A 17,643-nucleotide genomic window follows, 5' to 3' on the forward strand; every position below is an offset into this window, starting at 1 on the left:
ATATGCTAATAATTATTTTCACCTTTCTGTTATTGAAAATTCGATATTTTCAGTATTTAATGAATTTTCGGTGGGGAGTGTTTCTAGTTACGTAAAGATTATTCCCAATTCATGATGTGAATAATGCGAATTAGAACTCCTAATGAGGATATAATCTCTAGGTCAGATCTTTCGGAATATTAACGTCGTTGAATCATAAAAATTTATGCGGGGGATAATAATTACGAACGCCTCCACAGTTCTGGATTTTTTTTTTATCTGCAACGAACGTTCGTCGTATTTTACCCAGTGGAAAAAACTCCGGGCTGATTTTGCTGACACTCCAGAAATATTACTGATTACGTAAATCCCTCAAACAAATTAATCCCACGTAATGGGATTTTCTCCGGATTATTTCAATTTTATGAGAAGAAGATTTGAATTTTTCATGTCACATATTGCTTGAGAAAATTGATTTATTCCCAGGGGACAATGCCCCACGCATGTAGTGATGTGAATTTTTATGAGAAATTTTGCTTTGTGTTAAAGGATTTTCACGATGAAAATTGATCTAGTAAATTCTCATTTTTCATTTTCCCCGTTATTTATCAAGGGAATAATCAAAAGCATTTGACTATGTAGACACAGACCGCAAGCCTTTGACGAGACCGTGATGAAAGCAAAAAAAAAAATAGAAAATACACTATCACCTGCCGTGAAATTCCATGTTAATTGCGCAAAAATCCTTTGTGTTTTCTATTCTAAATAATTAAATGAACCAATAACCTTAATTAATTTCATGAGATTGTCTCCTAGCCGCAGTTTCTCTTGTTATGATTCTCAGGTAGATTTGCCACCGATATTTTTCGTTTATATTGACCTCACCTCGAAAATGTCATGGAATTTTCGGTTGAATTCGAAGTTAGATCACGTTTCGCTGGATGTTTCTTATCGGAAAAGCGCCAAGGGAACTCTAACGAGTTGTACAAAATCAGAACACGATCTAGTGACTTGTACCGAGGCTCTTTTCAAAACAACCTTGTCGATGTGTTGGGTTCGGTATTCCACAATTTTACACTGAACAATGAGAGGTGTCCTCGAGTGATTGTGATGAATTGAATTAGGTATGGGGTGCTCTGCAAACGTCCGATCATATATTCTAGGACAGAGTCTATGATACTCGTTGCCTTCGACGATTCATGTGCATTTGGAACTACGAATCTCGTTTGTATCATAACATAGACCTTGTATATAAGACAAAAGATGTTCAAAAGATTTCACCGAGCAATAAAAGAAGAAGAAGATTCACCTCCATGCACTTTTAGCAATTGTCACCACTGACCCCGAACCACAACATTTGGAACGCAAGTATATCTCCAATAATTGAAAGCCAAGTGCCGGAGAGGAATTAAAACCAATCCTCTTGAATTCTTTAAATTGGCGCGTTCTTCACTTTAATGATTCAAAAGCGAAAAAAAAGCACTCGACTGAAAATTTTCTACTTTGGCTTTGTATAAGAGGAATAGAACAAGTGGAAGAAGTTGCATCAAATCTCAGGGGTTCGGCGAGACATCACAAAAGCTTCTCTATAGAGTACTTGAACATCCAGAAGTACGAGAGGAGCGATAAGTTATTCAGTACTTTGGTTAATCGCATTCGCGAAAGTCCAACAGATAATCTTACCAGGTAATTGTATACCGGCTGCGTATGCTGAGAAATTGTTGGGGGTGTTGTACAGCTGTTGTTTGTGCTGTTGAGGGCTGAGGGGATATAGATTAAACCCGGAGGGTTAACAATCTCAGGATGCCATTAGACTTCGTTAGACCTTCTGTTTCCGAAATAAACAGAGTGATGATGATTTATCTGATGGATGAATTGGAGAGCCGTACTCAAATAATTATCATTCACCGGAGGGATCAGGAGAAAAAAAAAGGTAAATAGGAACAACTGATGACATAGCGCTTGTTGTCCCTCTGGGGCGCGAATCGCTGGCTAATTTGGAAATCCGCCAAATTCTCACCATTGCCAATTACATGAGCCGTGGAGCTCGGCAAAGTACTCTCTACTTGGACGCCTCAGAGGTGGCCAAATTACTACTCTCAAACTTCTTTACACAAAATAAAAGACTTTCCAAGATGTGAAACTTTTTGGAACACTTATTTCACCCGACGGCTTTTCTTCTGATACACTGGAGATTAATCGGTGGAAAAGCAGATTTTTAGCATTCTTCTCGTGGAAATTTCATCAAATTTCCATCACAATGTCATCTGAATTTTCAACTTCACTGGAAATTTCTCATTCATCTGAAATAATCGGAGATAATTGCATTTTTTATGGTAAACGATCATCAAACTTTCAATGAATATCGAATATAATTAATTTTTGTAGAGATTTTCCAATTCATGAAAATTAAAAATTACTTGAATATTCAAGACGTTAACTAGTTTTTTAATGAAGAATTCTGTCTAAATTTCATGTGACTTTACTATCATTGGAAATTTGAAGTTTTTTCTCTTGGAACCCCAAATTAAATATTTTAATGGTGTCCAAAGGGGCGGAATAAGACGTAAAGTTGGGAATAATTCAGTGATATCAATTTCCCACGGAATTACAATAGAAGAGACAGCAGACTTCGGTTCTGGATATTTCACGGATATTCTCTGAGCATTTCTGGTGAAAGGGGGGATTTCAATCCGACTGGGAAACCTCTAATACGATTAAAGATGTTCTTCAAATCAAATTTATCCCTTTGATTCCTTTTTTCCATCGCATCGCAAAAATATCATGAATTCCAACGACTTCTGCACGACTTCACCGGGGAATTACGTCAGTGCATCCAACGATTGAATGAATACTTCAAATACTTCGCGAAGCCAAATAAAAATCGAAAGAAAGTTGAAAAAAGCTTGCACGATTGATCCGATGGTTTACCCACTAAACAAAGAAAATATTTAACAGTGCACTTGCATTGCCCTCGAATTTTCCTATGAAATTTCCTTCCATTACCCAATATCAAAAAATCTCTTGGAAGAAGAATTTCCACGGCTTTTCCTCACGAATCTCACAAATTTCAGAGCACCCTTGACGATCACTACGCGTTATTCCAGCGAGTACTCTAGTACTCACAACTACATGAATACTTCATATTCTCCACGATACTCTAAACAAAGTAACAATTCTAAAAAAAAATCACAACTTTTGATCGTTTTAGACTCCAGTGAATCGACAAAACTTATGAATTGCCCGATATCTATTTCCATGCAACCGACAACACCCGTTCAATCGGCCCATCGATTTCTCCCTATCGTGATATTTAAACCGACTTAAATTTTCCATCGAACCCCAACCCCAATTCGATCTCATCGAATAGTATAAAGAGCCGCATTTTACCCCGTCATTTTTCCGTCTAAAGTGATAATTTAGTGTTCCATTTGCACTCACCAATGTGAAATGCTAATGAGTCCTGGATGTACACTCAAACCATTATAGACAGCCTAGTCATGAATATACTACGATTTTCTTTTCACTTTGGCCCGGCCCTCAAAAATTACCGGTGAACGCGAGTGGAAAAATTCCCGAGGGAAATATTTTCCCAGACAACTTATTGAAAATCCACAGCAGAACTCCCGGAATATACCGAGGAATATTATCCGAATCGATGAGCTTTATATATGATATACATACATCGAACTCTTTGAGCCAGTTAAAGCATATTCCCAAGAGCCCCGTACTCCACCAACTAAATTCATAAATAATTCACTCTCCACCCACCTCCCCCCAAAACTTTTGTTCATTCTAAAGTATCATTATTAAATTTCCAGATAATGTTCATTCTATCGCGAGTGGACCAGCCCGGCACGCAACAAAATTAACGACAATTTATTAATATTTCCAGTTGCTTCCGCTTACAATTCCACGCGGGGACATTTCAGTGAAAATCATTATTTCGAATAATTCCCCTGAAATAATATATTTTTTTTTTATCGTTCAGAGTGGCTAGGGGTGCATATGTTTTAAATAATGAGATCCAGTACTACACTACATTATTGACAAATCGATACTCGGTATTTAATGAAATCGATGTTGACGCCCAATTGTTGTGTGCATTCACAGCGAGAGGTATTTTACGAGGATGTGAATATTTTAGGTACAGAAGATGGAGAGGCGATCAGTTGGTGGGACTTGGATCATTTGGACGCCCATACAACGATTAATTCCTATCGAATTCGTTCTCTCGTCTCTTCTAGTTTCCACGTACTCTGCCCCGACCTTTTTATCTCCAGTTCGTTTCGTTTTTCATACCCCCAATTTCTTCAATTTCTCTTGTTTTTCCATTTCCACAAAATACGTGGTAACGTGTATCATCGCTTTTCCCATTCGTTAATCGCGTTGACCCAGACCTCTTTAATAGAATCCAATTTGATGTGGATGTGTTCGACGTCAATCCAATTAGCAATAATCAAGAGAAGGCGAAATTTTGAGTGGTAAATGATAAGAAATAGTGACTAGGATCGATACTCTTGATCCTTTGTAGTTGCTTTCGTCTGCTGAATTCTATTATCAATTGAAACAAGTGGAAAGAACAATGGATGGGAGTGAAAAGCGCGGGATATTCGTAAAGTCAATCGATTTAGTTGGCGAGTAAATGAAAAATTTGCGGTATGCCGGTGTCGAAATAGCTGGGAATTTTTCCCTCCCTTTTGGCGATGAAAGTCCGGATATCCGGAAGTGTGGCATATTCATTTTACCCTCCTCAATCCTTATATTACCCCCCGTCACCAGGGAGAAGCTCAACTAGCCGTTTTTCAAGCCCGTACGCCCAACTCTTTCACACTGTTTGCCAACTCGGACGACGGGGCTTCCTCCGCTTTCAGCATTTCTCCATTATTTTATTTTCCATTGTAGATATTCAGGTGCACTTGGGCTTCACTGCCTACCAATACTCTTACCAATTACATTACTGGCTGAGGAAAAATTTATCCCCCATTTTTATTCTCTTTCTTTTCTCCATTACTCTCGGACCTGGCCATTTTCAGGAAAAATGCCTATGGCCTCATGTGCCCCGCAATCCACGCTGATTGCTGATTGCACTCTAACGTACTGACTCACATAACGAGTGAATGCTCGACTTAGTCATTTGAATATTTAATCCCTCCATCGCACTAACCACTTGATATTAGGGTTAAAAAGTAGTTGCCCCACGTTTAATCATGCATGAAACGTCGGATAAAAATGGAAATTTTATTGCAGAGAACAAGAGTCAAAACTGCATTTTTATGCTGTGAATAATTTTATGAATGTGCGCACTCGGAAAGGAGAGTAAAGGTGTAGAGAACAATAAAAGATCAAATATTTCATTCGATGAATTGAAAGCAAGCGGGATAAATATTTTATTTTTTAAATCCGAGGTGTTGAGATGTTGAGATAGTGAGATGATGAGAGATGAGATGATGAGATCGTGAGATCGTGAGATCATTGTATCATGAGATCGGGAGATCATGGTGATAAAGAGAGCGGAACGAGTGGAATAAGAGAGGGATGAGAATAAGGATAATAGGGGTGTGGGATAAGGAGGGAATGGTTATTGAAAAAAAAAATTGGACAAGTGGATAAATTGAAATAATGGTGTATACGGTTGCACTAGACTCACCAGTGAAGTGAATATCCGTGGTGCACCTGGTGCAAACTGAGATGTGTAACTGGCACAACGAAAGCGCGTTCAACCCCTTTTATAACCGGGGCCACAACCCTGCGCGCGAGCCACACAGTCTCGGTCTTGTACGAGTGGATAGGTATAGACCCGGGTATAACACGACCAGGGTAGTAGGCGCCATGGCTTTTTTCACCGGTTTTGTTTCAAGAATCCAGGAATACCAATACCGGTATTCCTGACTAGAGCAACTGACTTTCACTGCCAGTGGTGACAGAATCTCAATGTTCAGACAGTTTTACCACCTTTACTCACCTTTCCCTCGAATTTTAATCACTCCCAGTCTTCACCTTCTCTTCAGGACACTTGCTCATTCAAACCAGCCCTCCACCGAGCTTTTTGGAAATAGGTCTTAGAGTCTAATGCCTTCAAGTCACTTGCACTCAACTTGTCGCCTTAGTAACCCCTCCACATCTAGGTCAATATTCTTTCACGCGAACTCACCAAGTTGTCCTCACGAGTACTCCTCGCATCAACGCATCTAAATAAACCACGGACTCAGAGAAATAAGTACCAGAAACATTCATTTTTTTTATTTTATCTCTTACTGTTAGAAGCTTTCAAGTTGCTTTTATCGTGATTCATCATTAAAATCGTCCCTATCTTGGAAGTTTTTACGCAGATCGATTGTCCACATCGAGTCGGTCATAATTAATATTGAATGTGAATTATATTATCTGATCGTGTTACTGCACTACATGAATATACATTACTCGATTGCACTCGATTGGGCATCTATTTTGTTCATGAATATTATCAATGTGTCTTTCATTTCTAGTTGAAAAAGACTTAAATTCATTGAATTCTCGTTCTTCACCTTCTGTTGGAATAAAAACACCATTTGCCGAGTTATTTAATTTAGTTGGCGTTGGGGAACTGGAGAAGATCGGGAATTATCCGCTTCGTAGAGTATGTATTGCTTTCCCTCGAAACACCATGTTTGTTATCACCGGGAATTTTTCGACTTATTCCCTCCGATGGTTGTATCTCCTGTTGTACTTTTTAGTTTCTCATTTTTTCAAACTTTTTTACACGTTCCCACGCCACCTGGGAATTCGCCCGTACAATTCAAATATTTTTCCGCGAGCTATTATTTATTTTCTGCCAGAATAAAAATAGAATATTATTCTGGGTATTCAGTTGGAATTTCGGAGGTAGTTTTTTTCTCTTTCAATTATCACCATTCGAAGGGATTGCATTTTTACTTCCCATTTTGTTCAAATTTTCCATTAAATAATGGAGATAGATAAATTGAAATTTCATTTTTGAGTTATTTATGGGTTCATAGATTTTTGTGGAAACCGAGGGAGCAAATATTTTTTTTAACCTAACGAGACGCAAATATTTGACATACAGGCTTTTTTCGTGAATGATGGTGCATCAGTTTAATCGAAAGCTTTAAAAAAAGGGCTTTCTTCTTGTCCCATGTCAATATTGGTTAACCCTTTTTGTGTTCCAATTGGGTACACCAATTAATCTAAGGATCCTGAAATAAAACCAATTTATGAAACTCGTCCTGGAATTAGTACGTAAAGGCCCAGTCCTGCCCAATTCCCCCGAATTAATCGATTAATCAAGCTTTAAAGTTTAATCAATTAATTTACCCAAATCAATATTTATCCAGCCAGTTTTTTCTTATCCAACAAATTGACCTATTATCAAAGAGTTTTCCTTTCAGGAATCTTTGGTGAGATATTTAGAGAAGGAGACTTGAGAATAAGGACAAGAGACTTGCAATTAAAAAATAATCTCTGATTGTTTTCCTATTCAATTAGCCGAGCGTTCGAAACGGAATTGAAGTTTAACTGGAATAAAGTAGTCATAGAGATGAATCTTGAAAAAATTAGGTCCAGGTATTTTTGATTTTGATTTTGATTTCTTTATATAAAATTCATTTCGAAATGTTATTTGATGTGAGTAATTACTTCGGTATTGAGAAAATAAAACCTAGCATCGAATCAAATCAAATTAATATTGATTAGTTATGTTTAAATTGGCCAATAGAAGTTTTCGGGAATCACTGAAATTCCAGGTATATAAAATAAAATAAGTAAATAGGAGGCGAGGCCATTCGTGGAAGCAGAAATCAAAACAGGAAATGTATCAGTAAAATCGAGTTTCAGCTCGTGACGCCAAGCATGATCTGGTACAGAGAAATGTCACATTCGTTATCCAAAGCTCAATGCATTGAATCATTCCAGGAATCAGAGCTTTCATTGATAACCATGGAACTTTCCAGGGTACAGGAAGCACTAAACTTCATTTTCCTCAAATAAGCTCTCTCATACCAGAATAAATATTTCCACGCCTAGTATATCGTTCTTTCACTCCGATATCGATCAAAAATCGATATTGACTCAATTCCACCACCTCCAAAGACCAAATCAAATGCACAAGTATTTTTTTCTCCGCTCTCCTTCCTAATTAAACCTTTAATTAAAATTTAACAAAAATTTGTATTCATCAATTTTTTGTAATTCCGTGAAAAACTCGGCGACAATTCTGCCATTGCCGAGCTTTCGATCGATAATGCTATGAAACCTATAAGTTTTAATCAAATAAATATGGGAATCCCAAAATATTTTGGCCACGTCGATAAATCCCTCACTCACAGAAAATTTTAAAGATTCGAGTGGCACCCTCGACGAATGGTCAGACATGTTCCCGTGGATGATAACACGATAATTTAGAGGATGGCGAGTTCCCCGTTGGTAATGAAGGGATTGAAAAAGCTCCTTGGTATGTTCATTGGACTTCTGCACGATAGCTTTCACTACATTACCGACTGTCGTCCAACAATTTCACCGCTTCCAACCCCGGGACACAAAGTTATCGTATGATCGTTCTGGTAAATGAAGCAATTACGATGATATTCACGTTCTGTTGAATATTATACATGTATCGCGGTGATTCAGTTACCCCGCCAATTGCCCCGAGCAATTCCATTCACGCGCTGCCATTTCAAATTTATAATCACCTCTTTATACCTACCATAACTCAACGGTATTCAGTAAAAAGTTTTTCCTCTCAGTCGCTCTGCAATTATTCAGTGAAAAAGGTACATTTAAGCACGCAGACAACTTTTTTGCCAAAGTGCAAAAAATCTAGACAGTTTTCAGTTGATTTTATCGGGCGTTCACAAATCACATGCACAATCTCTTTCATCTGGGGAATACATTATCGCTTAAATGCTTAAATCCTCTTTTTGTTCATTACCTTTTTTTTCTGGCTTTCTATTCAGGGAGGCGCTTGTAAATGCAATCAGTGGATATCGTGATGGAAAAGGGGAATAAGACCGATCGGAATGGTGAACCCCATTGCCCGATGAATCACTCTTCGATCCTCTCGATTTTTCACATCTCGGTTGAATCTACGTATGAAGGCAGAGCTCTGGGGAGAGAATCATTTACTCAAAGTGGACAAATACTTGAAACTTGAAATGTTTGACTTGATGGATCAATAGTCAAGAGTGGGACCGTGTACCTTGGAATTTCTGAAGTTCAAGCGCCATTGTCGGAGGAAAAATGGCGTGAGGGATTCCATCTTCCTTGAAGAGCTCCATTGGTGATAAATAACAGGTACCATGGGAAATGTTGGAATGGTTACGGATGAATTTGACTTTCCCAGGGGAACGGAATTTCAATGTCTACGATGAGCAATTCTGAATCACGTAGCGCAAGTTTATCGACCATCAAAGTATTCAGGCCGTACGTTTATTATTTTTTTATATGGGTTTATGAATCGAAGTGACTGGGGTACAATTCAAATCGCTAGTATAAGTGTTAAATGTCAGTTGTCGCTGAGGAAATGGGAATAAAACGTGGGAATTATTGAACAAAGAAAAATCTGAACAATTGTCATGATTTGGAGAATTGTTTAAGCAAAAGTAAATAATGCGGAAGAATAACTTATTTATCCGAGACTTTCAAAGTTGATGATGAAATATACAGAAGAGTTTCGATTGCCTCCATCATTTTTTATTTTCACAGATTTTTACCATTTATTCTTCACAGAAAGTCATTATCAATTCTAGGAATCCATTTTCCAGACCAGCATTGTGGTGAATCAGCGATTAATGCTAATGGGAATTACCCATCACCTTTGACTTTTTCCGACCGAAGGTCTCACACATTATCTGCCATTAATTATGCTAAAGAATTAATAAAGTACGCGAAAAAATCCCGATGTGAACAATAACTTCAGCCAAGTAAATTCACTTCTGCAAAAAAATCAACATATTTTAAGCGAATACGTGTCAATTAAAATTATTGCCATTTGTATTTGATAAGTTGATTAATTGAACAGAGGTAATTTTTTTTTCAGTAAATCTCGGGGCATCTTACATTTTTGAAGAGGGAAGGAATTACTACAGGCAATTGGCTGCCTCCAGGAAAAGTGGAACACGGACTATCGTGAGTCAATCATGATATTAGCTAGTCGATTACCCAAAGAGACGCATGTCGCGTGACATGAATGAGTTAACATGGTGTGTACATGGGTGTCGGATATTCGCAATGATCCCACGCCGTGTGCCACAAGTCTCTCACATCAATAAATAGCGAATTATGAAGCAACAGAGTTTAACAGTTCGATAATTCGTGCAAACAGTAATGATTTCAAGGCTTGAAAAACGGAATATTCGATTTTACTCCTTAAAAGGTCAGTGAAATTCATAAAAATAGAGGCAAAACAGAAGTGAATTGTATATCTTCGATACGATCTGAAATTTTGATGGTAGTGGTGAAAAAATTCAAATACAAATTCCAACTGGACGATAGGTGACCTAGTTTTTTGTAATTCTTTCAAAAATTAATATCGTGATGAAGAATTCACTTGGCTTTGAAAACAATACCTCCCACACTGCTCCACCCCATTTTTTCAACTTTCCCTCCTTTACCTCCAAGAATAATTGGAAACTGTCTACACGATCATTATCACTTTGCTCAGGCTTAAGGTACTTTCTCACGAAAATTCACCTTCAAGTTGATTCAATGAACGTCTACACGAGAAAATCATTACTTATTCCCAAGAGAAGTCCCTCAATTATCTGATTCCACGTGAGAAAACATTGAAAAGTATTTTATTGTTGACCTAGAGAAAAAGACCTCCGAAGCTCAATAATTGATATAGTAAATTAAAGGCATTTGTATTATAAGTGGGCAAAAAAAACGGTGAAGTTTTAAATTTACATTTGCTCATTAAAACTCTTGAAATTGATGCTCCGATTTCGCCATTATTCCTCTTTGAGTTCATTCCACAAAACTTCCCTTCAATTATACACTTTATTAGATTAAAAAATATAAAGATTATTGATTTTCGAGGATTTTCGCGTCACTTCTAGGATATATTTACCAGAATCGCGTGATTTACGTGAATTTAGAAGAAGTTTTTGTTTGAATCAAGTGAAAACTCATGTGTTTTAACCGAAAAATAAAATATAGTTTTCACTCCAATTTCATGAAAAAAAAACCGCAATAGATGGACCAAAATTTCATAACGTTTCGTAATAACTGTGCAAAAAATGATAGTTTTTTTTATTATTATCATACAACTGTCACTGATACGTTATTGTGATAATTCCTGCACTGTCATTGCGCTACGCAATTCCTATCTGTTAAAGTAATTTCACAAATTAACATCTCTGTGTACAGCGTACGGGTAAATTTCAGTATTAGTTATTCTCCCCGTGGGAGTAAGAAATATTTTTCTCAGACTATTTCTGTACTCTTCAAGGGGATATCCTCGCACAATTTGCACCAGAAAGCGTGCATTAGATTGCACAAAACATCGGAAATGCCAAGCGAGACGCCAATATGGGAAAATCGATGGTTTGCGTCCAATGACCTCACTAGCGAACCATCAGGACTAAATACTAGACTAGTCTGTGGTCATCGCAATTGCCGCCTCGAACCTGAACATTTTCGCAATTGTTTCTTGGATTTTCCAGTTTTTATCCTATTTCTCCTTTGTTCCCGTGTCCAACTCTCCCTCAAACCATCGAGTTTGTTCTCTGGGTTGCCACTGCTGTTTAAAACTTCAGGGACATTTCTCCCTCTATCACTAACTTTTAAATAAATCCCCTCATATCCATGACAATACGGTTTTGTTACTCGTTTTGGTACTCGTTTTGGTACTCGTTTTGTTACTCATATCGTTACTCGTGTCCCCTCGTTTTTCCAACTCTAGAATTTCACAGTGATTCATGTACCTGCTACCAATAGTCTTCATTTGCATTGAATGACTTTCTGACAAGGAAATATAAACATATCTGTCGAGATGTCACTCCAAACGGGTCAACGTTGTCTCACGCAATCGCTTGCACTTTATTTTTCCCACTCGATTCTCCCCCAATCATTTTATGAAAATGAATTATGGTATGAACTGCAGTTACCAATAAGAAGCAATGAGCGAATGTTGGAACTCAATATCCTGAATTAATTTGAATCGATTGATAACAATTGCTACCCCAGTTACATCGATGGATGAATGATTTTTTTTCACTGCTGAAATTACCATCAATTTGTCAGTGATTTATGTTATTTATCCAAACAGGGACGTCTGACAAATATAACTGAAATATTGCGGGACATTGTCGTGTATAGGTAAATGCTTGTAGCTAATTTAATATACAATTTGGTATGCAAATGAAAATGGTGAACCACTTGGTTATTGTCATTCAAGGGAGTCTGTCCATTCTGTCCATTTGGTTACCTAGTTTCAGTCAATTGACCTTCCTGGCTGCAGATGCGTTGACACTTACAACTCCATGTGTGCGCAGTTGACAAGGATACAAACCACATCAATCAAATCTCTGCTCACAGTAATATTGCAGACCAGAAGGGATAACCTGAAAATTATTGCTATTCTCCCTCAGCAATTGTCCACTTTTCACTTTTCTGACATTCACACACACGAGAGATTTATTTGCGCCCTTATATTACAGAGCCATGTACAGCCCCGATGATAAAAAGTGAATACACCCAGAACTCCGGCTGATATATCTCCAAGAGAAACTAATAATTTAATAGTTTAGGAGTTCCAGAAATGGGCGGAATGACGCACCAATTTCGGGTCTTGTTTAAGTATTGTGAATTTTTTAATAATTGTAATTAGTGGATTTTGAAGACCCCGTTTTTGGAAAAGGTCGTAGGTAATTGTAACGTGTATCTCGCAATTGCTTCAATTCGTATTTATTTCAGGGTTAAGTACAGATCAATGAAAGGCCACACCAAACCAATAATTTTTTCTTTTTTCGTACCTGTTTTCATTCTATTTCAAACATCAATCAATTATTCCCAATAGAATTGGAAATTGATGTTCGATGGTAAAAAGCCGAGGGCTTTGTTGCCGTAGGGACAATTCGGTAAATAAATGGACGTTCTAATTTCTCCCAGTTTTGCATATTTCAATGTGACTTTGATTAAAACCGTATATTCCTGAATGCCATTTCAATAGCAGTCCTCATAAATTTTTATCCACTGGAAATAAAAAAAGCATGACAATAGAGTTATAAATATTTACGCGCAGTTTTTCAAATTTTCTCATAAATGCCATGAGCACATGCTGGTGAAAGAGCATTAATGAAACTTCAAGTTCCCAAAGTTGAGAATTCACCGAATTCCATAGGCATATTCATAAAAGGGATTTATGAAAACCTTCTCACGAAGTTTGCGTACAAACTCTCAAGTAAAGGCATCTCGAAACTTTCAATTTCTAGTTCTGTCCCTAGGAAAATAACACTAGAATCTCAAGTAACGCTCATAATGGATGAAGTGTCCTATATTCGGCTCCTTCATTCCCCACATGCAGGATGCTTCAAGTGGCATTATTAAACAACACGAGTGCTGATAGGACTACCCCTAGGAATCAGGAGACTATCATAATCCTCACCAAGCCCATTCATCGAGATAATGAAATCCCTGAGCAACAGAAATCCCCGGGCTCAACCAAATTGGCATAAATCTAAATTCCAACGCACGTAAATTACCAACAATGATATAAGCCTACCAACACCCAATAATAACCAGCGACGCAATTCCCTGAGGCCAAAAAACCCACTGATATGGTAATATCCCATCGACATTACTCGCGTACAACGATGGAAAGAACCCAAGAAAAACAGCAGAAATGAGCGGAAGCACAGGATCGATCGATAATGAAACAATATACACAGTCCTTGCCAAGTGCAGACGCCAAGTCAATTTCATTTCAGTTATTCCAGTGGCTGAAAGGCTAAATCAAGTACTGCCACTGTGATGTGTCCACTCCTGCCTATCCATCTCCCCTGATTTCCTATCCAGTTCCCCTAGCAATGCCAAAAACTTCCCAGTTAAAAGTATGAGTGAGGAAGAATCTAACGCCCACAAGAAACAATATCTATTACTCGTTGCACGCAGTACTAATCTATTCAACTGGATGTCAACGTGACGGAAGTCACTGCTGATGAACAACTGCACGATATACCCGGTATCTATATCATTTTGTGAGCAATGGTGTCCTCGAGAGACAGGGGAATATTCAGCTCAACTTGTTCTGTCAAGACGTTTTCAGAATTTCTCTATTTTTGCTGAATCAGGATAAACCCTACAAATCCCCCGGACTTAGCCCCTAAAACCATTCCCATGACACACAAAAGCTCTTCCGAATATGTGCATTTATACTCAAATTCGCGTATATTATTTGGGTATAAATTTCAGACAGTAGAAATAACGTTATCTCTGGCTTCACTCATATCTGTGTGTCACTCATATTTTTGTACTTGGAAACATAAATATTTATGACTACTTACCGCCGTTCTTAACATCCTCCTTGGCCTCTTCGGCGCCCGCTTGAACGCTCTCCTTGCTCGTATTGCATCCCATTTTACTTATCGCCGATCACAAAAAATTTCAGCTAGTCCAGCTACGTATGCACGTCACAAAATAATTATGAATTTATAACAACGCTGTTTCTTATCAACATTTGGGATATATTCCCTATGAATCTGACACGTTAGTCCAGCGGTGGTTGGACACTCAATGAACAATGAAATTGGCAAAAACTTTCGTTGTCAAAATAAATCAGCAATTGGTCCTCTCTAAAACGATTGATCACAGATAATCACTGGACTATAGCGAGTGGTGTATGAACCCCTTAAAAAAATCAGTCGTACTATTAGTACTGATAAGGCCGGACGTCTTCGTTGCAATATCTCAATTAATAAAAATAATAAATCCACCTCGTTGTTCACCTCGAGGAGATTGAAAAGACGCTGGTAACTAGGTGCATTTGATTAAATTGGTGCTGCGTCAGTTGATTTTTATTTATTTACAAAATGTCATCAACTGGGAATTGCGGGTATTTGAATACTACCGGCTTTACTATTATTTTCTACACTACAGTGAACCAGCAGCATGGATATCACCCGTTGGTGTCACGAGGTATACTGACTGATACTGACTCTCTCTTACGCGACGGTTACTGCCGACGACCCTGCCCTTGCGTCGCGACTGCGTATATACATATCTAAACCGTAGTATGGAACTTGGAACCTCCCCAGCTTCTCACCACCCACACAATCCCCCCTTCCTCCACATTTTTGGTCTTCTAACCGACACAGAGACTCGCTAACCCGATCGAAACTCACCCCAAACGCTCATGCTGACTCTGGATCGCCCGGAGGCACCCAACCACCTTACGCATCACATCCTGTCACATTTTTCTATGTCACTGAAATCCCACAATTAACAAAGGGGCGGACCCTTTGTACACGTGAGAATTATCTTGTCCCTTAATTAATCTAGTTATCATTATCACCATTACAGTAGAATCTCGTTGTAGTCGCTGTCGTTATAGTCGCACCTCTTCTCAATTTTATTTTTCGCGTATCTCTCGGTTCACCCACTTTACTACCTCCGGGCTACAAGATGTAAACAATTTATTCAGCAATTGAATTCTCGACGAAATAAAGCCGAAAAATAAATTTCTATCGTATACGAATTTGCTATGCATGCGACTCTAACCGAAATTTACTGTATGTAAAAAAGTGAAGACAAGTTGACGGATTAGATGCATTTTCACCTTGAGTTTTCCAGCAATAGCTCTGAATCATACTGAGATACTGCTTTTTTTTCAAGACCACTTTTGCACATCGAAATGAGAGCTCCATAAAAGGCTTTAACGAGATTTTCACTATCTTTATTGGTTTCAGAGATATTCCGCTGGAGCATTGAGATCAGTAGCGGAGTAAATGGGACGAGTCGATTTAACTCTTCGATGAGTGTTTCAGGAATTTCGCCAAAACCAAGGGAGTTAGCGAAATTTTGACTATGATATTTTTGATGAGTCCCAATCAGCTCTGCAAATAGGGTTGTGAGCAAAATTGTGGTATGTATTTTAGCTTCGAAGATAGCGCGAAAAAATTTGTCATTAATTTATCTAATTTTTCCACGTTGCTCAATGGAATGTGAGGTTTTTAATGAGGTGGTGTTTGATTTAAAATAGTTTTTTATTAGTGAAATTAGTGAGAAATTTACATGTCTGCGGTGGACCATTTGTATGCTTCCTCTTGTACAGCAGTTCTAGCGTTTCGAGCGTCGAACCACTTTTTCTCGTAGCCATTGCTACGGTCAACCCCGTCCCAACGGTGACCCGGTTTAATTCCAAACCGATTTGGCATGAAGGATCCCTCGTATGTCGGCGCATCAGGCTCTCTCTTCCCTTCCTTTATCTGTTTGTCTTTTATGTAAGCGAGCATTGGATCCTCTGCGTGCTCCATTGCCCGTTGCTGAGAGTCCAGGTCAGCATCGTCAGCGTATCTTGCCAGAGGTTTGCTCATCTCGTAAAGGTCGTCCTGGAGCTTCTGGGTTTGGTCGCTCACTTGTTTCAAGCTAGAGAAATTAATGGGTTATTTATTTTAAAGGGGGGAATTCACCAATAGCTTATCTGACGCTCATCAATTATTATTTTTAACCATTTGAAATTTCTGAAAACGATAGAATGGTTTTGCAGCGAGGGAATCGAGTTTTCATAATTGTTCCAATAGAAAATCAAAATTTTGCAATGAGAAAATTTTTAATTTTCCATGGAAAAAAATTATACACTTATTATAGAGTATTCCTAAGATTTCCTGCACAGACATTTTGAAGAGCTCCCATATTTATTCCATCACGCCAATGACTTAACTATGAACAGCATTGATTTTTTTATCGCACTCACCCTCTTCCCCACTTGGCATATTTTTCATCGATTTCTGCTTGCTCTTTTTCCTTCTCCCGTTTATCAGCCGCCTCAGCAGCCAAATCACGTCTCCGCCCTGTCTTCCTATCACGCAGCACTGGAGCCTGTCCCTCTCCACTCACCTCTGAACTCATCTGAAATAAAATAACACTTCTCAACTTGAATAGAAGTATTTCGCTATTCCTGACCGAGGTGTAACTTTTAATTAAATGACCGGAAATGTTGGCGAAAGTTTTGGCATAATTAATTCCTGCTCGTAATTACGGGGGGTTACTTACCTCGTTGAATAATGCTCTCTCTCGTCTTTTGAGAGCTATTGTTTCTTCCTTCAGGGCTTTGGCGTCTCGCAGACCTGCAGTTTTTCCATCCAAAGTCTTCGTCAATCGTTTATCGGTGATTGGAGATGGAGATTTTCTCCTGTTCTCATCGTCTTGCCATCTACAATTTCTCCTTCTGGAGGACTGCTCTTGATGTTGTCTACTGAACTCAGGTTTCTCTCGTTGGAAATTTGACCTATGATTTTTTTCATCTCTCCTGCGATGTCTGGGTGGACTCAGATCAGAATCCGATCCTCCCCGCCTCCTTGATAATTTTCCGTCAGGATTATGTGATTTTCTTGGAGGACTCAGATCAGAATCAGATCCTCCCCGCCTCCTTGACAATTTTCCGTCAGGATTATGTGATTTTCTTGGAGGACTCAGATCAGAATCAGATCCTCCCCGCCTCCTTGATAATTT

General features: G+C 38.4%; 2 protein-coding genes and 1 long non-coding RNA gene across 7 annotated transcripts in view; 1 reads left to right on the forward strand and 2 right to left on the reverse strand.

The window, feature by feature from the left end:
- Positions 1-15,178, reverse strand: part of igl (igloo) — a 36,931-nt gene extending 21,753 nt beyond the window's left edge. The window contains exons 1-2 of one of the 2 annotated variants that reach the window (XM_011302381.1): positions 14,907-15,178; positions 14,478-14,820 (exon numbers count right to left, since the gene is read on the reverse strand). In XM_011302381.1, coding sequence (XP_011300683.1) covers positions 14,478-14,550 — 73 coding nt within the window. In that variant the 5' untranslated portion in view covers positions 14,551-14,820; positions 14,907-15,178. Of the gene's footprint in view, positions 1-14,477 lie in introns of both variants that reach the window. The other variant, XM_011302380.1, reaches the window with a different exon arrangement.
- Positions 8,657-10,130, forward strand: LOC105265083 (uncharacterized). Its single transcript, XR_892047.1, has 3 exons — positions 8,657-8,747; positions 8,931-9,396; positions 10,013-10,130. It is a non-coding gene; the product is annotated as an uncharacterized lncRNA (long non-coding RNA).
- A 1,020-nt stretch (positions 15,179-16,198) lies between the features above and the next one.
- Positions 16,199-17,643, reverse strand: part of LOC105265087 (BUD13 homolog) — a 2,949-nt gene continuing 1,504 nt past the window's right edge. For 2 of the 4 annotated variants that reach the window (XM_011302383.1, XM_011302382.1), the window contains exons 3-5: positions 17,185-17,629; positions 16,886-17,040; positions 16,199-16,557 (exon numbers count right to left, since the gene is read on the reverse strand). In XM_011302383.1, the coding sequence (XP_011300685.1) occupies positions 16,200-16,557; positions 16,886-17,040; positions 17,185-17,629 (958 nt within the window). In that variant the 3' untranslated portion in view covers position 16,199. The remainder of the gene's footprint in view (positions 16,558-16,885; positions 17,041-17,184; positions 17,630-17,643) is intronic. The other 2 variants (XM_011302386.1, XM_011302384.1) reach the window with 2 other exon arrangements.

Source organism: Fopius arisanus, unplaced genomic scaffold (assembly GCF_000806365.1).
Source record: "Fopius arisanus strain USDA-PBARC FA_bdor unplaced genomic scaffold, ASM80636v1 scaffold00027, whole genome shotgun sequence".
In the NCBI taxonomy this organism is placed as follows: Eukaryota; Metazoa; Arthropoda; class Insecta; order Hymenoptera; family Braconidae; genus Fopius; species Fopius arisanus.